The following is a 17,230-nucleotide window of genomic DNA, read 5'->3' as shown; positions in this document are numbered from 1 at the left end:
GGAGTGAAGAGTTTGGGATGTTGGGGGAGTGGTGAGGTGGGAAGGGTGGGGTGAGGAGTGAAGAGTTTGGGATGTTGGGGGAGCGGTGGTGCGGTGAGGTGGGAAGGGTGTGGTGAGGAGAGAAGAGTTTGGGATGTTGGGGGAGTGGTGAGGTGGGAAGGGTGGGGTGAGGAGTGAAGAGTTTGGGATGTTGGGGGAGCGGTGGTGCGGTGAAGTGGGAAGAGTGGGGTGAGGAGTGAAGAGTTTGGGATGTTGGGGGAGCGGTGGTGCGGTGAGGTGGGAAGGGTGGGGTGAGGAGTGAAGAGTTTGGGATGTTGGGGGAGCGGTGGTTCGGTGGGGTGGGAAGGGTTGGGTGAGGAGTGATGAGTTTGGGATGTTGGGGGAGCGGTGGTGCGGTGAGGTGGGAAGGGTGGGGTGAGGAGTGAAGAGATTGGGATATTGGGGGAGCGGTGGTTCGGTGAGGTGGGAAGGGTGGGGTGAGGAGTGAAGTTTGGGATGTTGGGGGAGCGGTGGTGCGGTGAGGTGGGAAGGGTTTTGTGAGGAGTGAAGAGTTTGGGATGTTGGGGGAGCGGTGGTGCGGTGAGGTGGGAAGGGTTTTGTGAGGAGTGAAGGGTTTGGGATGTTTGGGGAGCGGTGGTGCGGTGAAGTGGGAAGGGTGGGGTGAGGAGTGAAGAGTTTGGGATGTTGAGGGTGCGGTGGTGCGGTGAGATGGGAAGGGTTGGATGAGGAGTGAAGAGTTTGGGATGTTTGGGGAGCGGTGGTGCGGTGAAGTGGGAAGGGTGGGGTGAGGAGTGAAGAGTTTGGGATGTTGAGGGTGCGGTGGTGCGGTGAGATGGGAAGGGTTGGATGAGGAGTGAAGAGTTTGGGATGTTTGGGGAGCGGTGGTGCGGTGAAGTGGGAAGGGTGGGGTGAGGAGTGAAGAGTTTGGGATGTTGAGGGTGCGGTGGTGCGGTGAGATGGGAAGGGTTGGATGAGGAGTGAAGAGTTTGGGATGTTGGGGGAGCGGTAAGGTGGGAAGGGTTGGATGAGGAGTGAAGAGTTTGGGATGTTGGGGGAGCGGTGGTTCGGTGAGGTGGGAAGGGTGGGGTGAGGAGTGAAGAGTTTGGGATGTTGGGGGAGCGGTGGTTCGGTGGGGTGGGAAGGGTGGTGTGAGGAGTGAAGAGTTTGGGATGTTGGGGGAGCGGTGGTTCGGTGGGGTGGGAAGGGTGGGGTGAGGAGTGAAGAGTTTGGGATGTTGGGGGAGCGGTGGTGCGGTGAGGTGGGAAGGGTTGGATGAGGAGTGAAGAGTTTGGGATGTTGGGGGAGCGGTGGTTCGGTGGGGTGGGAAGGGTGGGGTGAGGAGTGAAGAGTTTGGGAAGTTGGGGGAGCGGTGGTGCGGTGAGGTGGGAAAGGTGGGGTGAGGAGTGAAGAGTTTGGGATGTTGGGGGAGAGGTGGTTCGGTGGGGTGGGAAGGGTGGTGTGAGGAGTGAAGAGTTTGGGATGTTGGGGGAGCGGTGGTGCGGTCAGGTGGGAAGGGTGGGGTGAGGAGTGAAGAGTTTGGGATGTTGGGGGAGCAGTGGTGCGGTGAAGTGGGAAGGGTGCGGTGAGGAGTGAAGAGATTGGGATGTTGGGGGTGCGGTGGTGCGGTGAGGTGGGAAGGGTGTGGTGAGGAGTGAAGAGTTTGGGATGTTGGGGGAGTGGTGAGGTGGGAAGGGTGGGGTGAGGAGTGAAGAGTTTGGGATGTTGGGGGAGCGGTGGTGCGGTGAGGTGGGAAGGGTGTGGTGAGGAGTGAAGAGTTTGGGATGTTGGGGGAGTGGTGAGGTGGGAAGGGTGGGGTGAGGAGTGAAGAGTTTGGGATGTTGGGGGAGCGGTGGTGCGGTGAAGTGGGAAGGGTGGGGTGAGGAGTGAAGAGTTTGGGATGTTGGGGGAGCGGTGGTTCGGTGGGGTGGGAAGGGTTGGGTGAGGAGTGATGAGTTTGGGATGTTGGGGGAGCGGTGGTGCGGTGAGGTGGGAAGGGTGGGGTGAGGAGTGAAGAGATTGGGATGTTGGGGGAGCGGTGGTTCGGTGAGGTGGGAAGGGTGGGGTGAGGAGTGAAGTTTGGGATGTTGGGGGAGCGGTGGTGCGGTGAGGTGGGAAGGGTTTTGTGAGGAGTGAAGAGTTTGGGATGTTGGGGGAGCGGTGGTGCGGTGAGGTGGGAAGGGTTTTGTGAGGAGTGAAGGGTTTGGGATGTTTGGGGAGCGGTGGTGCGGTGAAGTGGGAAGGGTGGGGTGAGGAGTGAAGAGTTTGGGATGTTGAGGGTGCGGTGGTGCGGTGAGATGGGAAGGGTTGGATGAGGAGTGAAGAGTTTGGGATGTTTGGGGAGCGGTGGTGCGGTGAAGTGGGAAGGGTGGGGTGAGGAGTGAAGAGTTTGGGATGTTGAGGGTGCGGTGGTGCGGTGAGATGGGAAGGGTTGGATGAGGAGTGAAGAGTTTGGGATGTTGGGGGAGCGGTGAGGTGGGAAGGGTTGGATGAGGAGTGAAGAGTTTGGGATGTTGGGGGAGCGGTGGTTCGGTGAGGTGGGAAGGGTGGGGTGAGGAGTGAAGAGTTTGGGATGTTGGGGGTGCGGTGGTGCGGTGAGGTGGGAAGGGTGGTGTGAGGAGTGAAGAGTTTGGGATGTTGGGGGAGCGGTGGTTCGGTGGGGTGGGAAGGGTGGTGTGAGGAGTGAAGAGTTTGGGATGTTGGGGGAGCGGTGGTGCGGTGAGGTGGGAAGGGTGGTGTGAGGAGTGAAGTGTTTGGGATGTTGGGGGAACGGTGGTTCGGTGGGGTGGGAAGGGTGGTGTGAGGAGTGAAGAGTTTGGGATGTTGGGGGAGCGGTGGTTCGGTGAGGTGGGAAAGGTGGGGTGAGGAGTGAAGAGTTTGGGATGTTGGGGGAGCGGTGGTTCGGTGAGGTGGGAAGGGTGTGGTGAGGAGTGAAGAGTTTGGGATGTTGGGGGAGCAGTGGTGAGGTGAGAAGGGTGGGGTGAGGAGTGAAGAGTTTGGGATGTTGGGGGAGCGGTGGTGCAGTGAGGTGGGAAGGGTGGGGTGAGGGTGGAGGGGCAAGAGAGAGAAGACAGGCACAGAATCAGAATCTGTCAGCACTTGGTGTCCGGAGTTGACGTTGCAGCTTAGTTCAAGTCGCGCTGCCGCTGTATTACACTTTGACTAGTGCGCACATTGGGTGCAATTTCCTAATGATCTGGAAGGTTTAGCCCGGGGGTCGGCAACCCGCGGCTCCGGAGCCACATGTGGCTCTTTTACGTCTGTGCTGCGGCTCCCTGTTGCTTTGGGAAATAATTGGTTGTGGCGACCCTTTTCCTGGCACATCCGAACCGACTCACAATTAGATAGCCTACGGGGGTTTGCGAGCACAGAGCTTTGGAGCCTCTGCGCCATGGGGGGCAGGTTGAGGGAGGCTTAAAAGTGAGGCTGAAGATTTCGAATAAAGTTTTTTCCTTCGACTGCAGTTACCGACTCCGTGTCGTAATTTTAGCGCTGCGTGTAGCACACCGCTACATGGTCAGTATTTAATTAAAATGTATTTTATGTTAGTTTGTTAGTTTTTGAAATGTAAATCTAAATTTGAAGATTATGGTAATCTTGTACAATCTAAATAAGACGTTGTGGCGACCCATTTCCTGACACATCCGAACCGGCTCACAATTAGCCAGCGTTCAGGCTAAGGGAAGATAGTCTACGGGGGTTTGTGAGTACGTGTCTTTTGCAGCATCTGCGCCCATGGGGGGCGGGTTGAGGGAGGCTTAAAAGCAAGGCTGTTTAGTTCGAATAAAGCTATCTTTGACTGCAGTTTACTGACTGCGTGTAGCACACCGCTACAATGTGTTTTTATCGCTGGCTGTCCAGAGGGGAGGTGCTGAAACGCTTTGTCGCGTGTCTGGAAGAAGTGAAAACTTTCCTGGGCAGCAAAGGGCTCACCTTTCCTGAGCTGGAACAGCCAGAGTGGCTGGAAAAGCTACACTTCATGGTAGACATGACAGCGCACCTGAACACGCTGAACACAGCTCTTCAGGGGAAAGGACGCGCAGACCTGCACATGTTGGAGGATGTTTTGGCATTCGAGCGCAAGTTGACGTTGCTTGCCAGAGATTTACAGAAAGGCACATTGTCTCACTTCCCCAATTTGAGAGAGTTCAAACAAGGTCACGACATGATAAATTCGGAGTATTTACATTCTGCAATCATCGCAATGCAAACATCGTTTCGGAAACTCTTCTGTGAGTTCAGAGAGGAAAAAAACACATTATCCTTCCCGGTCACTCCCCTAAGCATCGATCCATCCCACTGAATACGACTGCATTGTCAGGTGTGAGTCAACCTGACCAAGTATGATAAATATTTTAATTGCCTATTATTTTACGTATATTCAAATGTTTTCATTGTTCAGTGAAATAGTCCTTTTATTTTTCAGGTTGACAGCTGGCTGACGTTATTTTTGGTTTGCTGCTGGCGGCAAATTTAAGTTTGGCGTTTTTCATAAATACAAGAAGGACTCAAATAGACGTTGAGTATTTTACTTAAAAATAACCTTCAACCCAACGTCTTTTTTTCGGAGGTCAAAATGTTTTTGTTGCATGCAGAAATGTAATTTCGTTTTCTCTGCAGGAGTTCATCAATTTCATAAATGCAACACATTATAGTTTGTTTATACATAGCATAAAGGCAAAACTAAACGTTGTATGCAGTGTTATTTCATTTTAAATGTCAAACGGGTTTTGCGGCTCCCAGTGTTTTCTTTTCTGTGGGAAACGGGTCCAAGTGGCTCTTTCAGTGGTAAAGGTTGCTGACCCCTGGTTTAGCCATTTGGATACCAAGCTAACTTTCCAATAGAAGACAGTCGGAAGTTGTGGAGGGTGTTATTCTGTCTGGGGTCTGTGACTGGTGGTGACTGGTGCTGGGACCTCTGTGAGAGAGTCAAAGAACACCACAGCACAGGAACAGGCCCTTCAGCCCATCAAATCCATGCCTGCCTGGTTTCCTGTGTAGTCCCATCTACCTGCACTGACAGTAGACCGACAAATCTCCCTCATCCACATATCTATGCAAACGGGCACTTTCAGTTGAACCTGCATCCATCACTTTCACTGGCAGCTTGTTCCACACTCAGGCCAACCTCAGAGTGAAGAAACTCCCCTTCAATTTCCCCTTAAATATTTCACCCTAAACCTATGACCTTTAGTTCTGGTCTCACCCTATCCGAGGGTGAAAAGTCTGCTTGTTTTAATCCTATCTATAGTCATCATAATTTTGCATACCTCTATCAGAACTATATAGGACTCTGGTCAGACCCCACTTGGAGTACTGTGCTCAGTTCTGGTCGCCTCACTACAGGAAGGATGTGGAAGCCACAGAAAGGGTGCAGAGGAGATTTACAAGGATGTTGCCTGGATTGGGGAGCATGCCTTATGAGAATAGGTTGAATGAACTTGGCCTTTTCTCCTTGGAGCGACGGATGAGAGGTGACCTGATAGAGGTGTATAAGATGATGAGAGACATTGATCGTGTGGATAGTCAGAGGCTTTTCGTCAGGGCTAAAACGGTTGCCACAAGAGGACACAGGTTTAAGGTGCTGGGGAGTTGGTAAAGAGGAGATGTCAGAGGTAAGTTTTTACTCAAAGAGTGGTGAGTTCGTGGAATGGGCTGCTGGCAACGGTGGTGGAGGCGGATACAATATGGTCTTTTAAGAAGCTTTTAGATAGTTACATGGAGCTTAGTAAAATAGAGGGCTATAGGTAAGCCTAGTAATTGCTGTGGTAGGGATGTGTTTGGCACAACTTTGTGGGCCAAAGGACCTGTATTGTGCTGTAGGTTTTCTATGTTTCTAACTCCCCTCATTCTACAGCACTCCAAGGAATGAATAATATATAGTTATAAATATAAATGACTTGAAAACTGTTGGTGGGTGGGTTAGTAAGATTTTTGACAAAGATTGGTGGAGATGAGGAGAGTGCAGAGAGCTGTCAAACACTTTGTATGTTACAAAGTGCTGGAGGAACTCAGCAGGTCAGGCAGCTTCCATGGAAATGAACAAACATTCGGCATTTCAGCCTGAGACCCTTCTTCAAGACGGAAATAAAAGGGGGAAGATGCCAGAATAAAAAGATGGGGAGAAGGACAGCTAGAAGGTGATAGGTGAGGCAAGGAGGGTAGAAAAGGTGAAGAGCTGGAGAGGAAGGAATCTTATAGGAGAGGAAGGTGGGCCATGGGGGGAAGGAAGGAGTAGGGGACTCGGGGAAGTGATACGCAAGTGAGAAGAGTGGGGAATAGAAAAAGAGGGGAGAGGAAGGCAATTTTTCTTTTACCAAAAGGAGAAATCAATATTCATGCCATCAGGTTAGAGGCTACCCGGACAGAATATAAGATGTTGCTCCTCAACCCTGGGTCACAAGAGAAATCCATGGGTCGATATGTGGAATGGGAATCAGAATTAAAATGTTGGGTCATCAGGAATTCCACTTTTGGCAGATGGAGCAGAGGTGCTCAGCGAAGTGATCCCCCAATTTACGACGAGTCTCACTAACGTAGGGGAGGCTGCATCGGACACAATAGATGACCCTAGCAGATTCACAGGTGAAGGATTGCCTCACCTGGAAGGACTGTTTGGGGCCCTGAATGGAGGTGTGGGAGGAGGTGACTGGGCAGGTGGGGATAGTGCTGGGAGAAGATTAGTGGGGAGCAACGAATGGACAAGGGAATCACAGAGGGAGTGATCCTATGGAAAGCAGCGAGTGGGGGAAGGTAAAGATGTGTTTGGTGGTAGGATCCTTTTGGAGATGGCAGAAGTTGCAAAGAATGATGTGTTGGAAGCTCATGGGCTCATCTATCACTGTTAAGGTAGTGGGTGAGTGCGGATGTTCAGGAAATGGGGGAGGCGCAGTTGAAGGCAGCATCAACGGTGGAGGAAGGGAGACACTGTTCTTTGAAGGAGGACATCAAGAAAAGCCTCATCCTGGGAACAGAAGTGGTGATGATGAAGGAACAGACAAAAGTGACTCATTTTTACTGGAGATAGGGTGGGAAAGGGTATAGTCAAGACTGCCTTGGGAATCGGTAGGTTTATAAGAGATGTTGGTTGACAGTCTGTCTCCAGGGATGGAGACAGTGATATTGAAAAAGGGGAGGGAGGTTTCAGAAATGGACCAAGTGAATTTAAGGGCGGGGTGGACATTGGAGGCAAAGTTGATGAACTTGATGAGCTCAGCGTAGGTGCATGAAGCAGCACCAATGCAGTCATCAATGCAGCAGAGCAAGACTTGGTTAGCTACCAGGGATGTCTGGGAACATGGACTGTTCTACGTAGCCAATGAAAAGGCAGACATCGCTGGGGCCCATGTGAATGCCCGTGACTACTCCTCGAGTTTGGAGAAAGTGGGAGTAGCTGAGGAAGAAATTGTAGAGGGTAAGGACCGGTTCTGTCAGACAGAGGAGGATGATGGTGGTGGGGAACTGGTTGGCTCTATTATTGTGAGGGCTTTAATGCTTTCTTGATGGGGGGATAGAAATGTATAGACATCCGTGGCGAAACTGAGGCTGTCAGCACCAGGGAATTGAAAGTTAGTGAGAAGATCGAGAGCATGAGAAGTGGGAAGGAACCGAACCAAGGGTGGGGGGTATGGGACCCAGGTTCAGTGGTGTAGCAGTAGGCAGAGAGTGGGCCTACCCAAACAAGTCAGGTTTGTGGATCTTGGGTAGGAAGTAGAAGTGAGTAGTGCGGGATAAGGGAACTGAATTTTGTGGCAATGGATGAGAGTTCTCCAGAGGCGATTAGGTTAGTCATGGTGTCACGGACAGTGGCTTGATGGCAGATTACTGATCAGTTGGGGTTAGAAATGGCTGATGGAGTCTCATCTAAGCGATTTTGAAGTTTAAACTTTGGGAAGTCAAGTCTGTGTCCTCTGATTCTTCTCCTCTCTTTCCACAGCCACTGCATGACTGGCTGGTACACCCAGTGCTTGGTTACTGCAGTCACAGCGTGTGGAAACTGTCCCCTTGGCCCAACAAATCCATGCTATCTAAGACAGGTTTGCAACCTGGGGTCAACGGAAAACTCAGTTGATATAGTCCTTGATATAAATAGGTTGGAAGCCCTTGATCTGGCCCCATTTGCCTGTGTTTGGCCCATATCCCTCAGTCATCATTTCAGACATGCATCATCTACAAGTATTTGATTAATCTTTACCCTGCTGAATATCAGGGAAGTCACACTGATTAACCCTTACCCTGCTTAAGAACAGATTCTGTACTGCAATGTTGTGATGAACTTTTACCCTCCCAAATAGCCAAATGTTTCCTCTGGTGGGGGTGTCCAGAACTAGAGGGCACAGCCTCAAATTTGAGGAACAACCCTTTATAAAAGAGGTAAGGAGGAATTTTTTTTTAGCCACAGAATACTGAATCTGTGGCCACAGATAGCTATAGAGGCCAAGTCCATGGGTATATTTAAAGCAAAAATTCATAGTTTCCTGATTGGTCAGAGCATCAAAGATTATGGTGAGAAGGCGGGTGTATAGGGTTGAGTGGGATCTGGGATCAGCCATGATGGAATGGCAGAGCAGACTCGATGGGCTGAATGGCTTAATTCTGCTCCTTTGTCTTTTGGTCTTATATCTTACTCTCGATAAGTACTCCATTTGTTCCTACCAGCCTATATCTGCTATGCAACTCCTTTTTATTCTTAACCAGGCCTCAATATCTCTTGAGAACTAAGGTTCCCTACTCCTGTTGCACCATACAAGATTTGTACTCTCAAAATGTCACTTTGAAGGCCTCCCACTTACAAGTGCATTTTTGCCAGGAACCAGCCTGTTCCAATCCGCACTTTCCAGATCTTTTCTGATACCATCAAATTGGCCTTTCTCCAATTTAGAATCTCAGCCCAAGGGCATTTGAAACTAATGGGATCTTGGTCACTGGATGCAAAGCATTTCCATACATAAACTTCTGTCCCCTGCCGTGCCTCATTCCCTAAAAAGTAGATCCAGGATCAGCCATGATGGAGTTGTGGAGAAGACTCAAACAGCCTAAGTCTGCTGCTGTGTCCATAAGATCATAAGATATGGGAGCAGAATTAAGCCCTTCAAGTATGCTTCACCATTTCATCATGGCTGATGCAACTTTTCTCTCAGCCCCAATCTACTGCCTTCCTCCCCCGTCTCGTGTATCCCTTCATGCCCTGACCAATCAAGAATCTATCAACCTCTGCCCTAAATATACATAAAGACCTGGCCTCAACAGCTGCCTGTGACAAAGAATTCCACAGATTCACCACTTTCTGGCTAAAGAAATTCCTCTTCATCTCCATTATAAAAGAATGCCCCTCTATTGAGGCTGTGTTCTCTGGTTTTAGACACTCCCACCATAAGAAACATCTTCTCCACATCCACTCTATCAAAGCCTTTCGCCATTCAATAGGTTTCAATTCGGTCACACCTTATTCCTCTAAGTTCCAACGAATACAGGCCCAGAGCCATCAGACACTCTTCATATGGCAAGATGTTCAATCCTGGATTCATTTTCGTGAACTCTCTCCAGTTTCAGCACATCCTTTCTAAGATAAGGGGCCCAAAACTGCACAAAACACTCCAAGTGAGGCCTCACCAGTGCTTTATAAAGTCTCAACATTACATCCTTGCTTTTATATTTTAGTCTTCTTAAAATGAGTGATAACATTGCACTTGCCTTCCTTACCACTGACTCAACCTGCAAATTAACTTTTAGGGAAGCCTACACAAAGACTCCCAAATAACTTTGCACCTCAGATTTTTGTATTTTCTCTCCATTTAGAAAACCCTTTAAATTCTTCTACCAAAGTGTATGGCCATACACTTCCTGACCGTATTCCATCCACCATTTCTTAGCCCATTCTCCTAATCTATCCAAGTCCTTCTATAGCCTCTCTTTTTCTTCAAAACTACCAGTCCCTCCACTTATCTTCATATCATCTGCAAACTGTGTCTTATGGTCTAAGGCTCAATTCTTGTTCTTTTTCACATGTTCTAAAGAGTTGATTTTTGTGTTCTCAAGAAAAGATCACTCATTTATGGAAAAGTAAGACAATAACTAAAAGAGCAATTGAAAATCCTCAAAAATGCTCCCTTCTTTAAAGCAGGAGAGTCATTCCATTTATATTTCTCATCGGTACGGGGAACAGGGAGGAAATAAAGACAGTCAGTTCCTCCAAAAACCTCTCTGTTACAAGTATGGATAAAATGAGAAACACAAGACACTGGAGGGGCAAAGCATTCCTATAAAACACTAACATATCGGTTAGTACTGCTGTCTCCAATCTCCAGCTACCTGAGCAACACACACAAAACGCTGGAGGGTCAGGCTGCATCCATGGAGAAGAATAAGGAGCTGACATTTCATGAGGACTCAATAGGGTTGTGGCCCAAAATGTCTGGATTTCCAGGATCTGCAAAACTACTTGTATTTATGATTTTAAGCTCCCCAAGTTTGTTCCCGATTTTCTGTGCTGTGAGTGTGGGCTCTCTGATCAAGTGGTTTTCCTTCCACTTTCCAAAGGTGTACCAGTTGGTGGTTCATGGGCTACTGTGAGTTGTCTGCTAGAACAGGGGAGGGGAGAGAATTCATAGGGATGTAAGAGGAACAAATGGAATTAGTGCAGATGGGTGATTGTCGGTCAGAATTTACACAGTTGGCTGAAGTCCCTGTTGCTGCCTTACATGGCTATGAGAAATAGTTAGTCATTGGCAGGATGTGGCGTAGTCTCCTGAAGTACTGCACTGTGGGTTAAGAGTCGGACTGGGCAAATTCTGCAAATCTTAGTCCTTCATGGACGTCACAGTATCAGATGCATTTCTGCAACAACTTGCTTTCATATTCAGTTTTATTGACACCAGGATTTTCTGATTTAATTATCAATTCTCCAGCTGCTGCAGTGGGATCGGAACTCTGGATCACTAGCTTAGCCCTTTCTGCATCATTTGTCCTAAGACCATAAGATATAGGAGCAGAAGTAGGCCATTCGGTCCATCGAGTCTGCTCCACCATTCAATCAGGGGCTGATCCAATTCTTCCAGTCATCCCCACTCCCTTGCCTTCTCCGCATACCCTTTGATGCCCTGGCTAATCAAGAACCTATCTATCTCTGCCTTAAATACACCCGATGACTTGGCCTCCACAGCGATTCGTGGCAACAAATTCCACAGATTTATCACCTTCTGACTAAAGTAATTTCTCTGCATCTGTTTTAAATAGACATCCTTGAATCCTGAAGTCATACCCTCCTGTCTTGGACTCCTCTACTACGGGAAATAACTTTGCCATATCTAATCTGTTCAGGCCTTTTAATATTAAGAATGTTTCTATGAGATTCCCCCCCCCCCACCCCCCATTCTCCTGAACTCTGGGGAATACAGCCCAAGAACTCCAGACATTCCTCATACGGTAACCCTTTCATTCCTTGTCCTCGCCATAACTATTACACTTAGTCTTACAAATGGATAATGGGAAACTGACTACAGGATCAGCAGGGAAGGAGTGGCACAATGAGAGTTAGGCTACAGGACCAGCATGGAAGGGGTGGCACAATGGGAGACAAACTACAGGGCGAGTAAGGAAGGGGTGGCACAATGGGAGACAGACTACAGGGCGAATAAGGAAGGGGTGGCACAATGGGAGACAGACTACAGGGCGAGTAAGGAAGGGGTGGCACAATGGGAGACAGACTGCAGGGTGAGTAAGGAAGGGGTGGCACAATGGGAGACAGACTACAAGACCAACAAGGAAGGGGTGGCATGTTGGGACCAACAGGGGAAGATTGGCATGCTCAGTGACAGACTACAGGACCCACAAGGAAGGACTGCCATGTTGGGAGACAGACTACAGGATCCGCAGGGAAGGGCTGACACGGTTGGGAGACAGACTACAGGGCCGGCAGGTAAATGGTGACATGTTGGGAGACTGACTACAGGACCAGGAGGGAAGGATTGGCACATTGGGAAAATGACGGGTTTTCAAGTACAAAGATGAACATAAGGTCAGGAGCAGGCAATTCAGCCTCTTATTCCTGTTGCAGAGTTTTGAGTTGTACAGCACAGTAACAGCCCTTCAGCTCATCCTGTTCATGCTGACCAAGATCCCCATCCAAGCTAGCCCCATTTGTTTGCATTTGGTCCCTATCCCTCTAAGCCTTTTCCACCCATATACTTTCCCATTGAGGCATGGTGGGCTGAATGCCCTCCAGTCCTGCTTTGTTTTTGATTGGCTTATTTTTTTACCTCAACACCATTTTCTGCACTAACCCATATCTCTTGATTATCCAAAAAACTATTGATCTACTGAAGGTCTCTTTAAAAATCAGCTCTGTAAAGATCAGTTTTATTTGTCACACTGCACTGAAACATCAAAATGTGTTATTCGTGTCAAATCAAATCAATGACGATTGTCACAATGCTTCTAGTGCCAACCTAGCATCTTCACAGCTTACTGACCCTAAACATACATCCTTGGAATGTGGGAGGAAACCAGGGCCCGAGAGGAAGCTCGTTTTGTCAGGGGAAGAACGAACAAACTACTTGCAGGAACTGAAACCAGATCAGTGATTGTGTTAACCAGGATGCTGCTGTACCAACGAATCACCACCCTCCGGCTGAGGGAATTTCTCAGCTCTGTCCTGAATGGCCCTCCCATTTTGGGACAACGGCCCTCAAAGGGAAGTCCACAATTCCATTCAGGAGTCCCCAATCCCTGTCCCAATCAGGAGTTGTCAGCCTTAATTGGAAATTGTCAACCCTTCATCCCAGAGACAATTTGGAATCCCCAAACTTAATCCAAAATCCTCTGAAGTCAGAAGTATTAAATGAAACAAGAGATTCTGTGAATCCAGAGTAATACACACAAAATGCTGGAGGAATTCAGCAGGTCGGCATGCGTCTTCTGAAAGAATTAATAGTGAACCTTCACCGGCAAATCAATAATTAATCCCAGAATTCACCAGCAGTAACCAACCCTAAAATGAACTCGTCATATTTTTTCTGGATCTGGGAATTGTTGTCATGGAAATCTTTAATTCCCGTGAAGTGAGCGGTTTCTGGCTCATTTACAACCCAGAGGGGGAGGGGGAGGGAGGCAGGCAGAATTCTCTCATCCCAGAGCTCTCCCTGCCTCCCTCCCAATCGCCCCATAGACTGGGTCCAAAATTCACCGAATCCCCACCAACCCAAACCCGATTCCGACCCGTTCTAGCCTCCCTGACTCACCTGGCACAGGAGTTCCTGGATGTATCCGGCACAGACGGGGATCGCTGAGGAGTGGAAGTATCTGAGGATCTGTCGGTACTTTCGAGAGATGGCGGAGTCCCGGCGAGAGTCGCAGCACCCGAACGAGGAATACATGGTGCAGAATGATAGGGGCTTGGAGGGTCGGAAGGGGGGCTTGAAGTCCAGACACTGGGGGTGGGAAGTCGCCGGATGCACGGCAGCCATCAGGAGGACCAGGCTACCGACGAAGAAGCGATTCATCCTATCGTGGGACGTCACTTCAAACCGGGAAACTGGGGCTTAAATCTGTCCGGCTCTCATCTCTCTCTCAAACCTCACCCTTCTCTTCCTCTTTCTCTCCCTATCTCTCTCCTCCGTGTTTTTTCTTCTTTCAGCACTGTTACTTCCCCGTCTCTCCTTTTCCCCCGTTTCTCTCTCTCTCTCTCTCTCTCTCTCTCTCTCTCTCTCTCTCTCTCCCCCCCCTCTCCCTCTCCCTTCCTCCCTCCCTCCCTCTCTCTTCTTTAAGTATCTCCCCTTATCCGTATTTCTTTTCTCGCAGTCTTCCTTTCTCTCCCAGTTTCTTCCTTGCTCTTTCTCCCTCCCCTTTTCTCCCGTGTTTCCCCTTTTCTATCACCGCAATCTCTGCTTCCTCGTCGTTTCGCTTTCTCCAGCACCTTCACAACCTCTCCGTATTTTCCCTTCTATCTCAATTACTCTCTTTCCCGTCTTACTTTGTGTTTTCTTTCTCCTCGTCTCCCGCCTTGCTGTCTCTCCCTTGACCTCTTGTCACTTAGCTCCTCAGTCTAGCCCGCACTGTGCGTTTGCTCTGTCATCTCTAACCTCTAACCGCTGTGTCTGCAGGCGCGAAGCTGATCTTTCAGTAGGAGAGAGAGGGAGACGGGACCGTTTCATTCACCCCACAGTCTTTCTTTCGAACCCAGTTCCTCGCTGCTACGTCTGCTAGGGAAAGGGAAGTGCAGGGACGCTGATAAAGAGGGTCGGAAACAAAGGAATGATAGTTGCTGAGGAGAGATCGCAGCCAAACAAAACAGGAAAAGAGGAAAGAAAATCTCACGTCAGACAACAAGAATAAAACTGCAAATCATAAAATCAGTTTGAGGAATTTATCGATTGTAATTGAACTGTGTGGAGTTTGCGCGGCCTCGCTGTGTGTTTCCCCGGTCGCCCGGGTTCCCTCCACATCCCAGATGCGTGCCGGTTGGTGGGTTAACTGACCGCGACAAAGTGGCCCAAAGTGTATCGGTGGGAGGTAGACTTTAAGGCGGGGAAGGTATGGGAATGCGGGGAGACATTAAATTGCAGGGAGATAACTGGGGGAATGGGATTAAATTGAGAACAGAAAGGCGTGATGGGCTAAATGGCCGCCTTGTATGCCACTAAAAACACGAAGTAGATGGAAATTCTTGCATGGGGATAACTGTAGCGAGCTTACCACCCGCAAGATTACAAGTGTTTGACACAGGTTCCCCGTTCCTAGAGGAGTGTTCTGTCCTAAATCCCATCTCCTCTCCCACATCCACTGCTGGGGGTCTCAAGGGGAGTGTAGGGAAGTTGTCTGCCCCACCAACCTCACTCAATCGCACTCTCCATAAAGAGACCCGGCTGTATTCAATTAACAAACGAGAAATTTGTCATTAAGAATCGCTGTCATCCTCGGTGCCATTCAGCCCACACTGGCTCTCCTAGCTCTTTTAAAGACCCCACTCTCCTGAGCCTTGCACTCTCTTGCTAAGCCATGGGGGATGTTTGCTGGTACTTGCTGGAGTTTAGAAAAATGAGGGGGGGGCCTCTGAAACGTATTGCATATTGAAAGGCCTAGGTAGAGTTGAAGTGGAGAGGATGATTCCTATAGTGGGGGAGTCTAGGACCAGAGGACACAGACAGAGTGGATGTGGAGAGGATGTTTCCTATAGTGGGGGAGTCTAGGACCAGAGGACACAGATAGAGTGGATATGGAGAGGATGTTTTCTATAGTGGGGGAGTCTAGGACCAGAGGACACAGATAGAGTGGATGTGGAGAGGATGTTTCCTATAGTGGGGGAGCCTAGGACCAGAGGACACAGATAGAGTGGATGTGGAGAGGATGTTTCCTATAGTGGGGGAGTCTAGGACCAGAGGACACAGATAGAGTGGATGTGGAGAGGATGTTTCCTATAGTGGGGGAGTCTAGGACCAGAGGACACAGATAGAGTGGATGTGGAGAGGATGTTTCCTATAGTGGGGGAGTCTAGGACCAGAGGACACAGATAGAGTGGATGTGGAGAGGATGTTTCCTATAGTGGGGGAGTCTAGGACCAGAGGACACAGATAGAGTGGATGTGGAGAGGATGTTTCCTATAGTGGGGAGTCTAGGACCAGAGGACACAGATAGAGTGGATGTGGAGAGGATGTTTCCTATAGTGGGGGAGTCTAGGACCAGAGGGCACAGATAGAGCGGATGTGGAGAGGATGTTTCCTATAGTGGGCAAGTCTAGGACCAGAGGACAGAGATAGAGTGGATGTGGAGAGGATGTTTCCTATAGTGCGGAGTCTAGGACCAGAGGACACAGATAGGGTTGAAGTAGAGAGGATGATTCCTATAGTGGGGGAGTCTAGGACCAGAGGGAACAGGGAATAGAGGGATACCTTTTTAGAACAGAGGTGAAGGGGAGTTTCCTTAGCCAGTGGATCTGTGGAATTCATTTGCTCAGATGGCTGTGGAGCCCGAGTCACTGGGTATATTTAAAGAGGAGGTTGATAGGTTCTTGATTCACAGCATCGAAGGAAACGGAGAAGGCAGGAAACTGGGGTTGAGAAGGAAAATATGAATGGTGAAATGCACACGATGGGCTGAATGGCCTAATTCTGATCCTGAGATTTACTCTCTGTCTGCCGCCCTGTAGCGTGTCCTGCTCCTGTGCTTATCCAATTTGCCCTTGGAAGCTGTGATTCACTTAGTTTTCACTGGTCTCCATGCCATTTCTGTGGCTGCTGGTAATCGAGGCTTCAGACGGTGGAAACAGACTCCCCTCCCTCTTGAGAATATATAACAGCAGGGATAAACAGTGTCATCCCTAGACAAAACCACAAGAAATTGCAGAGAGTTTTGAGTTCTGCATCACAGGGAAGGTATTGAGACTGCAAAAAAATGTTTCTTCCGGAAGACAAGCTGGAATACTCAGCAGGTGAGGCAGTGTCTGTGAACAGCAAGAAAAATAAAACATATTACCTTTACAGGTCCACAACCCTTCTCCAAAACCTCACCAGGATGGCAGGCTCATAGTTTGACAGGGACTAGATGGGCCAAAGGGCTTGTTTCTGTGCAGTAGTGGGTGTCACAGCAACAGTTAATTTGATCTGGGAGGCTATTGCTGGAGAGCTGCTGTCTTGTTGCTTCCAGTCCAACATTCCCTCTTCTCTTTCAACTGTGTGGATCAACCATTGCTCTGAGCAGGAAATTGTTACACCGTCTGAGAACTGCGCGGTTTTTAAAATATATGCATACTAAGAATATTTGGAATTAAATCGAAAAAAATCACATTATTTTGATTTTATTTATTAATTGAAGGCTCTAATGAAATACAGTACAACAAAGAAAATCTTTCACGTTTCGTAAACACTTCAACTTAGCATTGGTATTCAGCTGGCTGACGGTTTTTTAACAATGAGCTACCAACTTCCATTCTGTGTTTAGTGTTACAATTTGTAACAGTGTTGTAACTTGAAGCACTGACAATATAGATACATTGAAGCTCTGGAAGTTTCAAAGTAAAGGTTGTGGTGCATTTATTATTTAGAAAATTTTATATTCATTAACACCTAATTATACAGGGTATTCCACAATTATATTAGCTTTCAAAATTATATGCACATAATTTCAAAATTATATTAACATATGAAAGAAAATTCCAGATGTGCAGCAACAAAGGCTACATACATACACCTTCTATTCAGTAAGATCTTGATTGCTATTGGGTTCACTGCTATTAACCTGC

The 17,230-nt window shown here is 48.5% G+C and overlaps 1 protein-coding gene across 3 annotated transcripts in view; it reads right to left on the bottom strand.

Annotated features, from left to right (window-relative positions):
* LOC132381817 (HHIP-like protein 1) overlaps positions 1-14,380 on the bottom strand; it is a 105,833-nt gene extending 91,453 nt beyond the window's left edge. Inside the window, exon 1 of one of the 3 annotated variants that reach the window (XM_059951430.1) lies at positions 13,236-14,380. In XM_059951430.1, coding sequence (XP_059807413.1) covers positions 13,236-13,496 — 261 coding nt within the window. In that variant the 5' untranslated portion in view covers positions 13,497-14,380. The remainder of the gene's footprint in view (positions 1-13,235) is intronic. The other 2 variants (XM_059951429.1, XM_059951428.1) reach the window with 2 other exon arrangements.
* Positions 14,381-17,230: the final 2,850 nt, after the last annotated feature.

This window comes from Hypanus sabinus, chromosome 26, assembly GCF_030144855.1.
Source record: "Hypanus sabinus isolate sHypSab1 chromosome 26, sHypSab1.hap1, whole genome shotgun sequence".
In the NCBI taxonomy this organism is placed as follows: domain Eukaryota; kingdom Metazoa; phylum Chordata; class Chondrichthyes; order Myliobatiformes; family Dasyatidae; genus Hypanus; species Hypanus sabinus.
This window is presented reverse-complemented; position numbering and strand designations above follow the sequence as displayed.